The sequence below is a fragment of the Eutrema salsugineum genome, unplaced genomic scaffold, assembly GCF_000478725.1.
Source record: "Eutrema salsugineum unplaced genomic scaffold, Eutsalg1_0 scaffold_1, whole genome shotgun sequence".
Taxonomy (NCBI): domain Eukaryota; kingdom Viridiplantae; phylum Streptophyta; class Magnoliopsida; order Brassicales; family Brassicaceae; genus Eutrema; species Eutrema salsugineum.
In genome coordinates, this window is record NW_006256909.1 from 2,657,778 (window position 1) to 2,677,540 (window position 19,763).

Here is a 19,763-nt window from a genome sequence, read left to right on the forward strand (position 1 = left end):
CACAGTCCTCAATCATCCAAAAAGTCTATCATTTTGACCAATTTCGGTTAGTTATAAACCAAAGCAAATTCGATCAATTTATTTGTTCAACGTCTTCGTCGTCTCTGAAAACGCAATCCCTTAAACCTTTCCTCCTTTCGCTACTATCTCGTCCCAATAATGTCTCTCCTCCTGCGAACTTTGCCTCTTCGACCTGCATCGTTTTCTTCTCTTTTCCTCTCCGCCACCGCCATATCCGCCTCTAACGCCGCAGCTCTCTTTTTCGTTCCCAGACGTAGAAACCCACTTCCCAGAACCCGAAGAACCTTCTCCAATTCCACTGCCTCTGTTGCCTCCGGCGACGCCGTTTTGAAGCCACTTCCACCTCCTCCGTCGGTTCTTCGGTGGGTATCGCGCACCGGGCTATGCGGCGAATTATCAGTCGACGATGTTGGTAAAAGGGTCCACCTTTGCGGGTGGGTCGCCCTTCACAGAGTCCATGGAGGCCTCACTTTCGTTAATCTTAGAGATCATACCGGCATTGTCCAGGTTCCTCTATTTCACCTAATGTTATTCCCACTTTGCATTATAGCCGTTAAGTGTTAGGTAGCAGTTGATTATTAGTTAGAAGTGTGTTTTTATCAATGCACTTTTTACTCGATGTTTGGGTTTGAATCTGAGTAAAAGAAACAATTAGTGTTTCATTTAATCCATTCCTGGATTTGACATGTTTTTACTCAATGTTTTTCCAGTTTGTGAAACGCTTGCAAAGCTGGATATTTGAGGACTGTATGCTTCGTTGATGTTTGAAAGTTTTATAATTGTATTAGGTCAGGACGCTTCCGGATGAGTTTCCTGAGGCGCATGGCTTGATCAATGACATGAGGCTTGAGTACGTTGTTTCCGTGGAAGGTACTGTTCGTAGTCGGCCAAATGAGTCTATCAACAAGAAAATGAAAACTGGAGCCATTGAGGTATGGCTTCTCTTCTCACTCAGCTCAGTTGCATGTATATATCTTAAATGTTTTTGTTTTCTCCAAAGTTAATGTGGGTGGTATGTTGCATTAGGTAGTTGCAGAGCATGTTGAAATATTGAATCCTGTGAGGTCAAAGCTTCCCTTCCTAGTTACCACGTCTGACGAGACTAAAGATTCAATTAAAGAAGAAATTCGCCTAAGGTGACATATTAGCTGTATGATCTATCTTTCATGGCTGGTCTCGTTGTATTAATCTCTAAATGCTTACTGATGCTTTATATTTGTTTTTATGATGTTAGATTTCGATGTCTTGATCTTCGCCGTCAGCAAATGAAGAATAATATAGTTCTTCGTCATAACGTGGTGAAGCTGATTAGGAGATATCTGGAAGACATGCATGGGTTTATTGAGGTATTTCCTTCTCTATTTGAATGACGCTCTGTAATTTATTTATTTTTGTATATTTTCAGTTTTGGGTCTTACTCAGCTTTTTCATCTTGGTTTATTGTTTTCCTTAGATCGAAACTCCAATACTGTCTAGATCTACTCCAGAGGGCGCGCGAGATTATCTGGTTCCCTCAAGAATTCAGGTGCATTTACTTCTTTTCATCTTGATTTATCCCTAGTTCCCCCTCAAGTATAAGCTTTCATCATAGTTTACAGGACTGATTCTGTCAAATGTCTCTTTCGAAGTCAGGAACATTTTATGCTCTGCCACAAAGTCCGCAGCTCTTCAAACAAATGTTAATGGTCTCCGGATTTGACAAATATTACCAGATAGCGAGGTATGTATATGATCTTTGGCTCCTAAGCTTGGTTCAGCATAAAATTCCCTGACATAAGTCGCTCATCACCTTCATTTGCCATCGAAAATAGGACTCATGATGCCAATGGTCTCTCTCTCTTGCGTTTTATTATCGTATTATCAGATGTTTTAGAGATGAAGATCTAAGAGCTGATAGGCAGCCTGAATTCAGTCAGCTTGATATGGAAATGGCTTTCATGCCTATGGAGGACATGCTGAAGCTGAATGAAGATCTTATCCGTAAGGTTAGGGTTCAATTGAACTATTTTTATGGCGACTATCTTCTGTGACAGCGACGCAAGAATGATGTCAAGATAAATGTTTGTAAACTTGTTGTTTCGTAATGTGTTTCTTGTAATTTATATATGTCCTGAAATTCTGATCCTCATTTTCTATGTGAAACTCTGCACTTTAATATTTTTTTGATGTTCTTTCAGCATTTTTAATTATTTGACCTTCTTGTGTAGGTCTTTTCAGAGATCAAAGGTATCCAGCTACCTGATCCATTCCCAAGGCTTACGTATGCTGATGCAATGGATCGATTTGGCTCAGATAGACCAGATACAAGATTTGATCTTGAGTTGAAAGACGTAATATTATCTGCATTGGTTATTTAGTTAATGTTACAAAGAAGTTTATGAATGTCTCTTTGCCTGCTTTTGTTTTCTGCAAGGGAATCATTGCTTATGCTGGTTTTTGCCTTGAACGAGGAAGTGCGTTGTAGAGTTGTTTCCCACTTTTTGTATATAAGCTTGAAGTCTATTTAAAAGTATAAATCCCAAGTTTCTGAAACTGCAGGTGTCAAACGTTTTCACAGAATCTTCCTTCAGGGTTTTTACGGAGGCCCTTGAAAGTGGTGGAATCATCAAGGTATTATGTGTGCCTTCGGGGGCTAAAAAGTATTCAAACTCAGCTCTCAAAAAAGGAGATATTTATAATGAAGCAATAAAATCCGGAGCAAAGGGTCTACCTTTCTTGAAGGTCTTGGAGAATGGTAAGTAAATAAATCATGCGTACTTTGTTCTCTTTGTTTTTCTTTTCTAACAACATCCATATAGTTAGACTTTGTACATTCAGCTCTGACATGGTCTAAACTTGTGATGCAGGCGAGGTCGAGGGAATTGCAGCATTAGTTTCTAGTTTAGATTCGGCGGGTAAAACAAACTTTGTGAGACAATGTGGAGCAGAGCCTGGTGATCTTATTTTATTTGGAGTGGGTCCTGTTACTTCTGTCAATAAAACCCTAGACAGGTTAAGACTCTTTGTAGCCCATGACATGGATTTGATTGACCAAGTAAGTTTCTCCCATGGGCAATCACTTCTCTTTTTTTTCTTCCATTTGATGACTGTTCATCAGATTTATGCCGTTTCTTGGATATTTATATAGTCCAAGCACTCGATTCTGTGGGTGACAGATTTTCCGATGTTTGAGTGGAATGATCCAGAGCAGAGGCTTGAGGTCCGTCATTTCACATAATTTGATTACTTGCATGAGATCAATGGCCAGATATGTTGTGTGCTAATGTGAAAAGGCCTTTTCTCTATAGGCATTACATCATCCATTTACAGCTCCTAGGCCTGAAGATATAGATGATTTGCTTTCTGCACGAGCTCTTGCTTATGACATGGTCTACAATGGGGTCGAGGTAAAAACCAAACAGCTTACCGTTTCTTCTCTCTGGAACAGTAGCTTAGAAAATCGTTTTAGTAAACTCTCTTGATGTATACCAGATTGGTGGAGGAAGTTTGAGAATATATAAGCGGGACGTCCAAGAAAAGGTTTTGGAGATTATTGGAATCTCACACGAAGAGGTGACTATCACTTTCTTTTTATCCATTCTAAATGAAAGACTATATTTACAGATACGCTTTATCTCTTGTGTTTTTTTTTTTGTTCCCTACGAACAGGCTGAAGCAAAGTTTGGCTATCTTTTGGAGGCTCTTGACATGGGTGCTCCTCCTCATGGTATGTAAATTTTCTCAAGGTCAACTAAATCTTGGTCTTGAAAAAAAAAACATTACATAATCGTAACTTTAATGTCTAAATTCTAGACTGTTTCACCCAGTCTTTTGTTGCTTCGGGAAGTTTCCGCTTAGGAAAACATTGGGTTTTATACTTTTTGACAATCTTGTGGATTATTGGAACTCTTGTGATGGCGATGTTGAACAAGATTGGTCAAACATGGTTGATGATACATTAGAATTTGATATGAAATTACAGGTGGAATTGCTTATGGATTGGATAGGATGGTGATGATGCTGGCAGGTGCGAGTTCCATAAGGGATGTAATAGCTTTCCCAAAGACAACCACGGCTCAATGTGCCTTAACAAGAACTCCCTCGGAAGTCGATCCAAAGCAGCTACAAGATCTCTCCATCCGTACCAAATAATAGCTCTCAGCCTCTCAACAGAATCATCATTGTATCTTTGGTGCTCTGAGAATTGGATTAAGTAGAGATGTGGTAATGGTATTCTCTTGCCAAAGTATTTGTCCACATCTTCAGTGTACTGTTAACATCATTAGTTATTGATTTTATAGAAATTTGTTTTGAAACGATATTTGCCAAAGTTATTTGCAAAACTCCCACTTGAACAAAGTGATAATAAAAGATAAAGTAATGTATTTTTTTCGAGTTGCTAATTCCCAGTGTATCTGTAACTGGTGAGTCCTAGTCAGGTGATCATATCTTCTGAGTTTCTTCTACAGCTTTACTTACGGACATGATTGTTGCTGTTTAAACAGTTCCTACAAGAAAGATAAGAGGATTCTACTTAGCTAACTTACTGTTGAGCTCTTTCTCTACTGTTACTGTTAGTATTGAACTTGGTTTCCTCAAGACCAATGAAAGCAAATGCGTTGCTAAAGTTCAAGATGAATATACAGTTTTGGAAACCAACAAGGATAGGCACTGATGTTTTTAGCTTTTACTATGACAGCTGGAAAGCAGAAAAACCCATAGAGAACATTCACATAAACTAGTCCTTTTTTCCATTGGGAGCTTCTTATTCTGCTGCGATCGCTTCTTCTTCATCTTCTTCATTCCCTTCTAATCTTACATCCGGCAGAGTTTGTGGATCAGTGAGAGCATCTCTCTCTTCTTGCAATAGTGTGGTTTCGGAAGTATCATCTGCTTCCTCCGTTTGCTCTGTGAAAAAAAGGTTTGAACTTTCCTTTTCACCTGTTTCATCATCACCCTCAAACCTTGAATTCTCCTTCACCTCAGTTGTGTTCGAGCCTGAGATGTTTTCAATTTGAGAAGACTCTGAAGTTGAGCTCCTGGACTCATCTTGAATGGAATCTTTGTTGGTAATGTTTGCAGAGACAGTGATGTTGGGATCGGATACATTACGGGCTTGCTCAAGTGCGAAGACAGTCCGTAGATCAGAGGATCCCGAAGGTGGTGCACCATCTTCAGTTTTGTCATGTTCTTGACTCCGCTCTCGCATGATTTTTGTTTCATTCTCCAAAAGACCTGAAGCTTCAAGAACTGCTTCTATCGAATTGCCATTAGGCCCATTACTCTTTGTTTCAGAATTGGATGGTTCTCTGTCACCATTTTTCACTTCTGTGGTTGTTTTCTCTACAGTATCGCCTCTTTCAGCTTCTCCTAACTTCGAGACAGGTTCCGTACGACCCTGAACCTCGCTTATAGTGGCATTGGAATTGTTCTCTTGGGCTCTTTCCGTTGAATTACCATAACTTTCTTTCAATTTCTCTGTCTTCAGTACCCGAGACTCATGGGACACCGCACTGGACGCATCATCAGCCTTGTAATGCTCCTCACGTGCCTCATCAACGGTCATATCATCTGCATGATTAGTCTCTTTTTCTTTCTCATCGCTCTCACTCGAACCACTACCCTTCTCTTCTTCAAGTAACTCATCATCCTTATCAGTATCTCCGGCAGTTTTACTTTGATCTTGTTCATCAATCTCATCTTCCTCGTGCTTGTTTTCTTCCTCATCCTCCTCAACTACTTCCTCTACTTGCTTGTTCTTATCTTCTTCATCCTCATCAACTACTTCCTCTTCTTCTTCTTTCTCCTCCTCATTATTACCATTCTCTATTTTACTCTTGCTCTCTTTCTCTTCATCTTCACGGCTAACCTCTTCTTCATCCTCCTCTTCCTCCACATGCTTCTCGTTCTCGTTCTGGTTATGATAACCGGGTAGAAGATCTTTTCTCCCAAGCTTCACCAATCCATCTTCGCTCTCTGATAACAAAACGGTCGATTTCTTGCCATCTTTCTCATAAAATTCTTTCTTCTTATCATGAGAATACTTCACTTGATAAATTAACCAGATGCAAACTCCAAGCAGAACACATATCTGCAGGATGTGTTTCCCTTTGATACCTTTGCTCCCTCTTTGACTTCTGCTTGTTGGTTTCTTCATCTTCAATAAAACTCCTTCAATCTTCTCACAGCTATACAAATATCATACTCAGATTTTTAACCTGTGACAATAAAGGAACAGTTTTTACCTAAGAACAACCATTACTAGAGCTGCGTCAAAAGAGATCGTTTTCCTTTGATTTTGGAATTCAGTTAAAACCAAAATGAACAGTGGAGATGTGACATGCAAAAGGAAAAAAACCAGTTAATTGCAACCATGATGCAAGTCAGTAGAAAGTTAAAAGAGAATTAGATCAAACTACAGAAATTGAAACCCTAACCAGCAAATGAAAACTGAGAGCCTAAAACCCCTAAATTTTCTAGAGAAATTAAACGAAGAACAAGTTGTTGGAGACGAAGAAGAAGAAGGACATGGCAAAAGATAATACCAAATAAAGCTTCGATCTAGAGGAGTCAGATCAAGTACCCATTTCTTGAAAACAGCTTAAATTTATACATATGACCAGGACAAGAACATAAAACCCAAAAAGAGAATGCAGGAAAAGAACCAGATTCGGAGACAGCAGAAGAGAAAATTGGAGTTTTTTGAGGAAGAGAGTACCTAAGAGTTTGAGATAGAGTTACCTGAGAGAAGGAGACAGGGAAGCTTTTGAGCTTCGTTAATCTACAGAGAGTTTATAGTAAACAAACAAAGAGAAAAACTTTGAAGAAGTAAAGAGTGTGGAGGACAGAGGTAAGGCCCAGACAACGCAAAGAAGGTGAAGCGATGACTATTGTCTATTCCCTGTTTTTCTATTATTTTTGTACAATAATTTTCAATTATTGAGAATTGTTTATATTCGATATTAGTTGCAATATATTAAGGAAAAAAACTTTTATCTTATTGTATATATATATATATTACATAACTAATGTATTAGAAACCCTAATGGGTTATGAGACATTAACCTGATAGTTAATGGGCCGGTTACTAGAAGTCCATTTGTTTATAACACTCCCCCTTGGACAAGGTAACCGTGCCTGTCACAAAACCGGGATCTCTATAATGCGCTGGGGAACGTTGCCTTATTAAAACCTTACCAGGAAAACCCAGTGGGAAAAACTATGGTGAAGGAAAAAGAGTACAACACGCATTACTCCCCCTGGTTTAGGCATCACTGTAGATCTCTAAGTCTACGCATTCCTATCTGATGAATGAGCTTCCGGAGTGTAGAAGTCGGTAATGATTTAGTGAATAGATCGGCTGAATTTTCGCTTGATCGGACTTGCTGAACCTTGACCTGACCATCCTTCTGTAGCTCATGAGTGAAGAAGAATTTGGGCAGAATATGCTTCGTCCGGTCACCTTTGATGTAGTCGTCCTTGTGTTGAGCGATACAAGCTGCATTGTCTTCATACATCACCGTAGGCTCCTTATCTTCGTCCATACCACAATCTGATCGGATATGCTGAGTCATGGACCGCAACTAAACACACTCTCTACTAGCTTCGTGAATGGCCAAGATTTCCGCATGGTTGGATGAGGTAGCGGCAATAGTCTGCTTCATGGATCTCCAAGATATGGCTGTTCCTCCATGCGTGAAAACATAACCGGTTTGAAACCGGGCATAGTGCGGATCTGACAAATATCCTGCATCAGCAAAACCAACTAGATCATCCTTGTTATGGTTAGAATAAAATAATCCCAAGTCCTTAGTACCTTGAAGGTATCTAAGGATGTGCTTAATACCGTTCCAGTGCCTTTGAGTTGGACACGAACTAAAGCGAGCTAAGAGACTCACGGCAAAGCAGATGTCTGGTCTAGTGTGACTAGCCAAGTACATTAATGCTCCTATGGCACTGAGGTATGGCATTTCAGGACCGAGAATTTCTTCATCGTCCTTCTTTGGACCGAATGGATCACTATCCAATCCAAGGCTCCTCACAACCATTGGGCTGGTCAATGGGTGGGCCTGGTCCATATTGAATCTCTTGAGTACCTTTTCAGTGTATGCCAATTGATGCACAAGGATTCCGTCATTGACGTACTCAAGTTGTAATCCCAAACAGAATTTAGTTTTGCCTAGGTCTTTCATTTCAAACTCTGCTTTTAAGCATTCAACTGTTTGGGCGATTTCACCAGATGTTCCGAGGATGTTCAAGTCATCCACGTATACTGCTATGATTACAAATCCTTTGTTTTGATATTTTCTGATGAAGATGCATGGGCTGATCGGATCGTTTTCGTAGCCTTCTCTGATGAGATATTCGCTTAACCGGTTATACCACATACGTCCGCTTTGTTTCAGTCCATATAAGGATTTGTTCAGCCTAATGCAGTGTTTATCAAGAGATGCATGCTTATCTTTGAGCTCAATACCATCTGGTAATCTCATATAGATTTCACTCTCCAGTAGTCCATAAAGATATGCGGTTACAACATCCATTAACCGCAAATCTAAGTTTTCTCTTATGGCCAGACTTATGAGGAATCGAAATATAGTTGCATCCACCACTGGAGAATAAGTCTCCTCATAATCGATTCCGGGTCTCTGTGAGAATCCTTGTGCTACAAGGCGTGCCTTGTATCTAACGACTTCGCCGAGTTTGTTTCTTTTACGCACAAAGACCCATTTGTTTCCCACTGGTTTAACATCGAATGGTGTCCTTAAGATCGGACCAAACACATTCTATTTCTTTAAACTATTCAACTCCACGTTTATGGCTTCTTTCCATTTCAGCCAATCTGATCTATGAGTGCACTCAATTATAGACGTGGGTTCTAGATCCTCTTGCGTGTGCGCAATCTCAAGTGCTACCTTGTATGCAAAAGTTTCATTGATGTCGACATCTTTTCTGTTCCATAGAGAACCGAATATGATATAATTGATTGAGATCTCATTATTATCAATCCCTTCAGAACCTTGAGTTTTGGCGTCCCAAACCTCTTGAGATGGTTTGATAGGGTAAGTATCAGCTGAGGCTGTATCCGTGTTCTCTTGAATCCCGGTTTCAATCATTGCACCTTTCTTTGATTTCCGGGGATTCTTATCTTTGGAACCTGGTGGTCTGCCACGTTTCTTACGTGCGTCAGACTCTGTAGCAACTTGACTTTTCCCTGAGGGGACATCTATTCGTACTGGTGCATTACAAGTTGGTATGTACGATTTGGTAACTTTGTTCGGGTCAGCAAAGGAATCTGGCAATTGATTAGCTAGCTTTTGTAAATATATAATTCTTTGGACCTCTGAATCACATTCTAGAGTCCGAGGATCTTGCCATTGTGTGGATGTTTGATTCCATGAAAGTTCTTTTACCAGCTTGTCTGTCTCACCACCTAATCTAGGATATACTGATTCATCAAATCGGCAATCTGCATATCTGGCTTTAAACAGATCTCCTGTAGTTGGCTCGAGATATTTTATGATGGTGGGAGAATCAAAACCAACATATATTCCCATCCTCCTTCGAGGTCCCATTTTAGTCCTCTGTGGTGGTGCAATGGGTACATAGACTGAACACCCAAATGTTTTAATATGGGAGACGTCTGGCTCATGACCCGTTAGCAATTGGGATGGTGAATATTTGTGCTCACTAGATGGTCGTATGCGTATTAGTTCAGCGGCATGTAAGACTGCGTGTCCCCAAGCTGAGACCGGGAGTTGTGACCTCATGAGTAATGGTCTAGCAACCCATTGAATTCGTTTAATGAAGGATTCAGCTAATCCATTTTGTGTATGGACATGTGAACGGGATGTTCAACACTTACCCCCATGGACATACAATATTCATTAAACGCTTGGGAAGTGAATTCACCAGCATTATCAAGACGTATAGTCTTTAATGGGAAGTCTGAAAAATGGGCTCGTAATCTGATGATTTGGGCCAATAACCTAGCAAAAGCCTGGTTCCTAGAAGAGAGCAGACAGACATGCGACCAGCGGGTCGATGCGTCAATGAGGACCATGAAATATCTGAATGTCCCACAAGGTGGGTGAATTGGTCCACATATGTCTCCTTGGATTCTTTCCAGAAAGTTCAAGGTCTCTTTAGACACTTTGACTGGTGAAGGTCGGGTAATCAGTTTCCCTTGTGAGCAAGCTGTGCACTTGAGGTGCTGAGGGAAAATACCATTTGGTTTAAGGTTGTGCCCTTTAGAATTCTGGACTAATTTACGCATCATGTTCGCACCGGGATGACCCAGGCGATCATGCCAAATAGTGTAATCTAAAAACCGTGCTTTGATAGCAGCATTAGCCTCAATCATACTGACTTTAGCATGGTAAATGCCAGTAGATACGGCGGGTATAGTTTCAAAAACTTGTTTATGGCCATTTATCATTTTAGTGATAATTAAAAACTCTTTGTTCCCTTCATCCTGAGTTTCGATATGAAAACCATTCAATCTTATGTCTTTGAAACTCAATAGGTTTCTCTTAGAACTGGGTGAGTATAAGGCATCAGAGATATCTAGATATGTGCCATTTGATAACAGCACATTAGCTTGGCCATGGCCCTCTATTAGGCTCGAACTACCCGCTATAGTGCTAATGTTTGCGGTTTTGATTACTAAATTTATGAAGTAATTCTTGTCTTTTAGAATGGTGTGGCTCGATCCACTATCCACAATGATATCCATATTGTCTTGCATATCTTTTCGCCAAATGGATTTCTGACCGGCTTATGATCTGGGAGCTAAAGACCACAGATATCTACTGGAAACTCCTGAGAATGATGGCCAGAAGGGAGGACGAACAGCTGCTACAATGGAGGAACCACCGCTTGGAAAGAATCACCCGCTAAGGTGGGACAGTGCCAATTGTTTTGAGTCTTGAGGGGGCGTCTGATGTCGGATTGAGGAGCGGTTTTCACCACTAGATTCTTCTCTTCCAGGGCTTCAAAATGATATATAGATCGCCTTCTAACTCCTTGTATTTTGAGAGATATGATCGTTTGAAGTTGAGCTTCGTGCTGATAACGTATTAAGGGAAAAAAACTCTTATCTTATTGTTTCCATAAGCAGTGTATATATACATTACATAATTAATGTATCAGAAACCCTAATGGGCCATGAGACATTAACCTGATGGTTAATGGGCCGGTTACTAGAAGTCCATTTGTTTATAACACAATAATTTTTATTATTATCCGTAATAATTAAGTAGTTTTATGGATTTTTTTCCAATCGTCATAGCTCATTTTAATCATGAAACTGAGAAAAAAATAGAATAAAATCTTTGAAATCATATTGGTTGAAATGGTGAAATGAACTCCTATATACAGGACTGTTAAAACACAACCTCTTGTGTCTTGAGGAAAAATTAATAATAACAAAAAACATTTCCAAACCAAAAAATGAATATGGAATAAACTAAATTATTAGAATTGACGACCAAATAAAAACTAAATTATTAGTATTCTATTTTGTCAACAATTAAATCGAGTCCCATAAAGTTTTTGAGCCCTAATCCAAACATTGCAAATGAAATTAAGCTGGAGTAGAGGATTATTTCAAATTAATCTGAATGAGATGGTTTGTCAGAAATTTATCTTAGCATTAAAAACTAATGCGTATGAGTCATCCCTGAAGTGGTCAAAGTGGACTAGAGAACGGGACAAGACCACATTTTAGTCTAAGAAATATATTTTATATTTGTGAGAGCAAAGTACACATCATCTGTGATACACCGTCGAAGGTCTACCACATTTTAGTCTAAGAAATATATTTTATATTTGTGAGAGCAAAGTACACATCATCTGTGATACACCGTCGAAGGTCTAATGTGTACTCTCTCATTTTAGGGGGGTCAACATGCTAAATTGAATAAGCAGTGATTTTTTCTTATTCCAGTTAGTGAGACCAAGTATACAGTACTTAGTAAATCTTCAATTAGTATATCTATTGGATTTTATAATTAATGGCTCAAATTGAAAATAAAACATCTCCTCTATGTTTCCACTTTCCACTACCATAAGTTTTCCTTAGAACATTATTAAGATGAATAATCCACTTTGTTCTTTTTTTTTTTAATAATCCACTTTGTTCTATAAAAAGAAAGAATTGATCTACATTCAAAACCATTTTACCATATAATCAGTATCTATTATGTGTTACCACAAAAAAACAGTATCTATTACGTTTTCATTAGTAGATGGAAAACAAGAATATGTTGTTTTAATTTGCAGATATGCACCATTATTAGAACCAATAATTAATTAAGAATATTGTAGGAGACATGCATTAAAGAGGTAGGTCCAGGGTTTGATACAGTAAAATTAATGACAAAACATAGTTATTCCCAACAAGAAGGATTTCAAATTTCAAAACTGAGCTAGGTTTAGATTTATTGAAGAATGTATGTTGCTTCAAGAACTAAACACAACATTTTTTTTTTCTTCTGAATTGGAAATCGAAATTTATGTATATAAGGTTGTGGTGGTTTTAAAAGATTGCGATGTTTTGCGTTTTTGATAGTTCAAATTTCATCTTGCAAGCTATTGAATCTAGGCTTTTATTTTATGGTTTAAAATTTTCAGAAAACTCTTATATTACACTTGTCAAAACTGCTGTGTTAAAAACTAAAAAGTTTTCCCATCTACAGTATCTTTTCATTTTTTGATGATTTTTTAAAATATATCGTTATTACTCCTAATAAAGATAATGTTACTCCTAATATAAAAGTATTCCATTATTATTAGGTCTTGAATGCATACTTTTAAATTTTCTACAGTAACTTTTTTAAGCTTGAAATTTTTTTCGAAAATCAAAACTGTAAAAATAAAATTTTGTCTACTGAAATAGTAAGTACATAAAAAAAATATTTTCTAATTCATAAACTGCAAAATATCTATAAGCTTCAATGTATGGTATACTTAGCTTTTAACTACTTAAACTTTTTTTATTAAAAAATTATAGTTTAGAGACATTGAAGAAAACATGAGCTGCTTTTTTTTTTCTTTTACGTTTCTTTGTTTTTAGCGCTTAACATTTGTATGCATACAACTCCTAGCTTCAAATTATATAGAAAAGAAGTAATATGTTTCCTCAAAAAGTAATTAATACAACAATCTTTACACACTCATCAATTATAAATTTGAAATGGTCAATATGGTTTAGTTCCAATATAATTACCAGAAGGGTCATAGTTACACACAACAATACTTGCACCATTACCGCAATTGGCCTTACCACAACCGAGCCGAGCTGAGCCACGCCACACAACCTGCGTGTAGTGTCCACAATCCTGACCGTGGCACGAGTTTGAGTAATAATCATAATACGCCTTCTCATCTACCCACATTGCAACCGCCTGAGCCGGCGACATGTCTCCGCTGCCCAATGCAAGGTTCTCACCATATGGTCCAGCGGAATGTTCGAGACTGCATGAACCGGCGGCTAGTTGGTTTGCGTAGTCTTGAGCCACAGTGGCTAGACCGAAGTCCCATCTTAGAGGCTTGACTTTGACCGCCGCTCGAGCTGCGTTGTGGGGTCTGAGGTAACTGTCAGGAGAATCATGAGACTGCTGATACTGAGAATATTGTGCGAAAGAAATATCGATTTGCGTCAAGTAGTTGATGAGAACTAGGAGAACCAAGGCTTTATGAAACATTTTAATGATTTTGTTGTTTGTCTTGTAAAATATGTATGGAAAAATAATAAAGTGAGATGAATTTCTTGTGTTTGTGATGGATACTTATAGAAAGTTTGCGTTATTTATAAATTATATGGATATAAACTACAGTTTAGGGCCTAGTTGGTGTCACGTATTGAAGTAAATTTGACTTCAAAATTATATATATGTTCGCACGTTACTAGGGTCAGGTGTGCAAAATAGGTAGAATGTTTATAGAGCTGATAGTGATTATTATCTCGGACGGCTAAAGGGTGATGGATCAATTATATATCTTTAAAATTAGTGGTTTCGGCTGTGGATTATTAGGTATTATAAGGAAAAACTGTGACTTGTATTTTTGGTTCAACCGTTTCTTCAGTATTATAGAGAAACACACAACAGACTAAAACATTTCATCGTTTAGCTCTCGGAATTCGGATAGCTAAGGGTGATGTAATAATTTTATAGAAAACAAACTGAGAACGTAAGGGAAAAAATGAGTAGCACAAAAGGTTGATTTGGACGCATTTCAAAAACTTCTGCAAATTTGAAAATTCTTGGGGTGTTCTCTTATACCACAATTCCATGGTATATTCTTTTTTTTTTAATTTTTATATAGCTGAATTACGAAGAAGTCTTCTTATTTCAATGTACGACATATAATGCATAGTCTCCTTGCCCTAGCAGCCGGATGACGTGCCCTTTCAGACAATGTCACTGAAAATATTATTGATTGCAAATTAAAGTCTCTCCGTGTAGCTCACATTATCTAGAATTCACATCATTTCTTCTTCATTTATTTTTGTTACAGGGTTTTTTTACTATTAAAATTGCTGCAAATTACAGAAAAGAGATGTGGAGCAATTCACATTAGTTATCTGTAGTAAATCTTCCGAATAACCCGCAAGGCGTTTACAAAGTTTACATGAATTTGGTGACTGTACATGAAAGGGAGGAGATTACAAAACAATATATATAACACTGTCTTGCCAAGTCGTCCTTGCAATTAAAACTATACATGAAAGACTGTTTTTCTCTAAATATATTCGTCGAAGAGTGTATATTCATCATATATATTAAGGTGAAAAGGTAATGGGTTCAATTAGTTTAATTAAATAATTTAGCATTTGTTTTCTGGTCATTTTTTAAAAAACTAAATAGCTAGTGATTTTGAATGAGATTTTCCCTTTTAAATATATATCTTATTTTCTTTCAATTAATTATCACATATTCTCTCAAAAATCGATTTAAACAAATTGATATTTTACTATTGAAACGTAAAATGCAAACAGAAGAAGCATTTTTGGTTAACTTGCAATTTATTTTCAAGCTACAACAGATTTAATTATACGTTGTTATTAATTTTATTTTTTTAGTCATATACAACGATATAAAATGTAAAGAATATATAACACCCTAGATATATGTGTACGTATAAATACAACAACAAAAGATAATAGGAGAATTTCATATAGCAAACAAAGCAAGTGCAAGGCGCAGCATTGCATTTTTCTTATTCCATTATAAAATCCACACATAGATATGGTACAAAAGACTAATTAAAGAGGACCGGACTGGACAAACCAATCATTATTAATTAGCTGATATGAAGAAGATTGGTATAACTGAACAAACAACATACATAGAAACAATATAATACATGCATGTATAACATTCAAACGGGGGGTTTTCTTTTTAGTAAGGCCACTGACCAATAAAATTACCGGGAGGATCATAGTTGCAAGTAATAAAGGTTTGGCCATTGTTGCACCTCACTTTTGCACATCCCATCCTCACCGAGTTTCTCCACACAACCTGAGTGTAGTGGCCACACACTTTTCCCGAGGCACATGTGTTGGAACCATAGTTGTAGTCAACCTTTTCGTTCACCCACATGTTAATGGCTTGAACACCTGACATGTCACCGCTGCTCCAAGCGATGTTTTCTCCATAGGGCCCGCTCGAGTGTTGCAAGGCGCAGTCACCTCTACGCTGGTTCGCATAGTCACGAGCATATGCAGCCACCCTCTCGTCCCACCTTAAAGGACCCACCCCAACCGCGGCTCGTGCTTTGTTGTGAGCGTCCAAATAGTCTTGTGGGCTGTCTTGGGCTCTTAGGGAAACAACGAATACTAGGAAGATGGTGGTGGCTAAGATTAGGTTTTGAAAGGGGTTAAACATTTTCATCTTATTCGTTTCTTTTTTTGACGATTAGAGTGTTTGAGGTTTTGTGGGTTTAGAATTGAAGATTAAAGCGAAGTTATATAGTAGTTGGCATGGGTACTTGTTGTATATTTTTGTATTTTCCGAATATATCACTTGTAATTTTATAGTGGTAATTGTTTACCACAAATACTAAAAATAATTTACAAACTTAGAAAAGTATGCGCCTCCGGTCTGGCCAACCGATTAAGAGTATATGTATATGTTAGGAATTTCGGCGTAATTGGACATATATAAATCTTGCAAAATATGTGATGCGCCATATTAGCTAGTGAAATTTGAATATGTATTGATGCTTTGCATCCATAGATGATTCGTTGAATGCTATTACTATGCATCACCAGTTATGTATGAAATTCAAGTCTAAATTATACTTCTAGCATAAAAAAAAGTATAAATAATACAAATCATACATTCGTGTTTTCGGAGATTCTGGTGGTATATACGTTGATGAAAGTAATTACGATCTTAATGGCGATGTAACGATGAAAACACATTATTTACAACATGTGGATAAAAGGAGAGACTAAAAAATAGGAATGACGTAAAAAACGATGACAAACATAAAAACAATATTATATGTTGATCATACGATTTTTTTATACATACCTAGGAGAAATGAAGAAACTCTTAATTAGATGCATAGTTGTTGGAGTTTCACCTCTCTGACTTTTGTATATTCTGATCTACGTACGATGGCTAAACAATCTAGAAATACTTAATATATAGCCATCACGAAAATTTTGTTATCTAACTTTTGATGATCACTGTTCATTATCTTTTTTTCCCAAGATGACCATTTGTTATCGACGAATGTTTCAATTGTTATTATAGATTTTTATCTTGTTTACTTATTAGTTTACCATGCTATGCTATAGATGTGTCTGCATCAATATACATCTCATATTTTCCTACACAAGTAAATAGTATTAAGTTTTCTCGCTTAATTAACCTTTAGTTTCTTATGACAGAATTATAGAAATCTGGTTTCGACTTGACAAAAAAAATTGGTTTCGATTGAATTCGCTAATTTATACGTTTACGTTGATATATGGAAAAAATAATATTTTATAAATTCAATTTTTTTTTTCTTTGCTAGTAAAATATCATCGGAAATAGTTAGGAAGTTTCTGTTAATGCTTAGCATTTGCGTTTACTATTAACAATTTGTTTTTGGTTAAGATGATCTTTTTTTTTTATAAAGAAACTAAACATTAAGATGATCTAAATTGTAAGTCAGCTTATATACAAACTATATATTAAAACTACGAATACGGATACAATAAACAATTTGACGAAGCTTTGGTGTCCCTTTTCTTCTACCCTTATGGGTTATTATACTATACCAGTAAATGCTACAAGAAGTTCATTTTCGGCGTGCTCTGAAATTTTGACGAGGTCTATTTAAAAGGCAGAGAGAAGCTCATAGACTCATAACTCATTGCCTGTGCATGTAAACAGAATTTGAACAGAGAGAAGGGAAAATTTGGACCTCCTGGATCATATTTCTCATCATTAAAAAGTGAAAACTAGTCATGGATACAAAATCACAAGTTGAATAAAAATATATGTTACCTAAGAGATCCTTTTTTTTGGATCATGAAACCAATTTTCTGTTACACATAAAACTAATCCGTTAACTCATATTTCCTTCCTTTCATGACAAGAGTGTCGTTAAACATATAAAAATTGTAATTATACCCTTAAAACGAGTTTTATTAACAATTCATTATTTGGGGTAAAATTTAGAATTTAATATCAACATTTATATATGAAATCTTTTTATTTTTATTCAAATGAAAAGTATCTCTCTTTATAATCCATGTTACTGGTGTTAGGTTTACTCTTGTATTTTGAATAAATATCACTAATCAATTGATACTAAGTGAAATAATCAATATCCTTTATTTATTAGGTTTTCTCTTGTTATATATTTGATATTTCTAACATGTCTTCGCTATATATATAAATAGTAATTCTTCTGATTCATCTCGAACCAGGTTCATTTTTTTTTGCTTGGCAACAAATCTTATGACTTTATTGTGCCTATTTTTATATGATTTATGACTTTATTGTTAACTTAAAGAAACTGTAGATGTGCTTCGTTGTAGAAGCGTATGTGTATATTCCCAACCGCCAAAGAAAAAAAAAATATATAGCAAAGAATTTATTAACTACTCTCGAATAGAATTCAAATCGTACCTCACAATCACATTACCATATGCACTTTCGCATTCAATGATTTTGCTCGTAATTGTACGTATAAAAACAACAGTTTATAGTTCGCAACCAAAAATAAAACCATTTAGAAACGTATTATTATTATTTCATCACAACATATTACATAACCATAAACACACAAAGGAATCACCATATCCTGATAGATGATGATCATTTTATTGAAATTATAGAAACACACACACACACACGCGTCCTCTATGGACAAGATTTATTCGTCGTCTGCGTACTTAATAAGGCTTACGGCCCCTAACATTACCAGGACGATGATAGCTGCAAATGACGAAGGTTCCACCATTGTTACACCTGACTTTGGCACACCCAACCCACTCCGAGTTTCTCCACACAACTTGAGTATAGTGACCACATGCTTTTCCAGAGCGACACGTGTTCGAGTTGTAGAAGTAGTCAGACTTCTCGTTGACCCACAGTCTCACTGCGGCAGCTCCGGACAGAGCACCACTGCTCTTTGCCAAGTTTTCGCCGTAACGCCCGCCTGAGTGAATGAGACGACAGTCCCCTCGCCTTCTCAGAGCATATTGTCGTGCGTATTCCGCCACACCCGCATGCCATTTTATTGGACGCACACCAACTTTGGCACGAGCTCGGTTGTGTACATCGAGGTAGTCTTGTTTCCGGTCTTGGGCTTGCAGAGGAACTGCAAAAGCTAGGAAAAGAGCTATAGCCACAAATATGACGGTTTGGGAAGAGTTACATATCTTCATTTTTTTGATATCCTCTTAGTAGTCTATGAGCTCTTTTACTTTGTGGTGTGTGTTTTGGGTTAGAAACGAAGGATTTATATAGAGATGACGTTGGAGTTATTTTATGGACATGTCATTATAAACCCTCGCAAAATATTTTTTGACCATGTAATACACTTGTCGTAATCTTATTTTTAATCTGTTTTACCAAGTCAATAAGGCGAGGAGGTTAGATCGGAGCCTTAATTTTCTCTTTGTTAAAAAATTTTGAAACAAGGGTTTTGACTGAAACGATTTTTAAAGTATTAAACATGCAAGACAATTTCTTCAAATCTTTCGATATACATCCGTATCTAATTTTTGTTTAATATTATTTCTCAGTAAAAAGTTTGAAGTACATGGCATACAAATCATTAGAATATACTTACGTTCTTGCTGTATATTTTATCCTCTAGATAATTTCTATGTTTTATGCTTGTTAATTGCTACGACTTTTACTAGGTCGGTGAATGCATGTCGACATAATTATTTCTGTTTTTTTTGTTCTTTTCAAATGGATCAACCATGTTCCGTTGTTTAGATTATAGTTCGATTTCAAGCGTCAGTTCGTGACTCAACTTAATTTTATATATTTAATTTTTCTTTTAAGAATTGAATATAAATCACTTGGAAAATAAGCTATATACATATATATTACTTTTGTTTATATAACAAAATTATTTCAAAAAATTCAAACAATAGCTTTTGGATTTTCTTATAAAACGTCCAAAAACTCAAAATTTTAGTTTTTTGTTGTTGTTGTTGTCTTTTTTTTTTTTTAGCAGTGGAATATAAATCACTTGGAAAAATAAGCTATATATATTTTGTTGTTGTTGTCAAAAGCCTGTAA

At 36.8% G+C, this 19,763-nt stretch overlaps 5 protein-coding genes across 8 annotated transcripts; 1 reads left to right on the forward strand and 4 right to left on the reverse strand.

The window, feature by feature from the left end:
• Positions 1 to 14: 14 nt before the first annotated feature.
• On the forward strand, positions 15 to 4,392 carry LOC18029208 (aspartate--tRNA ligase, chloroplastic/mitochondrial). Its single transcript, XM_006412252.2, has 15 exons — positions 15 to 528; positions 810 to 953; positions 1,048 to 1,157; positions 1,256 to 1,367; positions 1,475 to 1,546; positions 1,650 to 1,741; positions 1,886 to 2,006; positions 2,229 to 2,351; positions 2,560 to 2,755; positions 2,868 to 3,055; positions 3,149 to 3,220; positions 3,309 to 3,407; positions 3,493 to 3,573; positions 3,670 to 3,727; positions 3,983 to 4,392. The coding sequence occupies exons 1-15, from the start codon at positions 160 to 162 to the stop codon at positions 4,150 to 4,152; spliced, it is 2,007 nt and encodes a 668-aa protein (XP_006412315.1). The 5' UTR covers positions 15 to 159; the 3' UTR covers positions 4,153 to 4,392.
• A 215-nt stretch (positions 4,393 to 4,607) lies between these two features.
• On the reverse strand, positions 4,608 to 6,898 carry LOC18029209 (cilia- and flagella-associated protein 251). 4 transcript variants are annotated; one of them, XM_006412253.2, is made up of 2 exons: positions 6,742 to 6,898; positions 4,608 to 6,218 (listed from the first exon to the last, which is right to left on the reverse strand). In XM_006412253.2, the coding sequence occupies exon 2, from the start codon at positions 6,155 to 6,157 to the stop codon at positions 4,766 to 4,768; it is 1,392 nt and encodes a 463-aa protein (XP_006412316.1). In that variant the 5' UTR covers positions 6,158 to 6,218; positions 6,742 to 6,898; the 3' UTR covers positions 4,608 to 4,765. The 4 variants fall into 4 exon arrangements, with proteins under 4 accessions (XP_006412316.1, XP_024005284.1, XP_006412317.1 ...); XM_024149516.1 differs by having other exon boundaries at positions 4,608 to 6,188; positions 6,742 to 6,882; XM_006412254.2 differs by having other exon boundaries at positions 6,719 to 6,882.
• Positions 6,899 to 13,199: 6,301 nt separating this feature from the next.
• LOC18029210 (pathogenesis-related protein 1) lies at positions 13,200 to 13,706 on the reverse strand. Its single transcript, XM_006412255.1, has one exon. It carries the CDS (start codon positions 13,704 to 13,706, stop codon positions 13,200 to 13,202), a length of 507 nt encoding a protein of 168 aa, XP_006412318.1.
• A 1,488-nt stretch (positions 13,707 to 15,194) lies between these two features.
• On the reverse strand, positions 15,195 to 15,941 carry LOC18029211 (pathogenesis-related protein 1). Its single transcript, XM_006412256.2, has one exon. It carries the CDS (start codon positions 15,894 to 15,896, stop codon positions 15,405 to 15,407), a length of 492 nt encoding a protein of 163 aa, XP_006412319.1. The 5' UTR covers positions 15,897 to 15,941; the 3' UTR covers positions 15,195 to 15,404.
• A 2,330-nt stretch (positions 15,942 to 18,271) lies between these two features.
• Positions 18,272 to 18,900, reverse strand: LOC18029212 (pathogenesis-related protein 1). The gene has a single exon (XM_006412257.2). The coding sequence runs from the start codon at positions 18,893 to 18,895 to the stop codon at positions 18,401 to 18,403; it is 495 nt and encodes a 164-aa protein (XP_006412320.1). The 5' UTR covers positions 18,896 to 18,900; the 3' UTR covers positions 18,272 to 18,400.
• Positions 18,901 to 19,763: the final 863 nt, after the last annotated feature.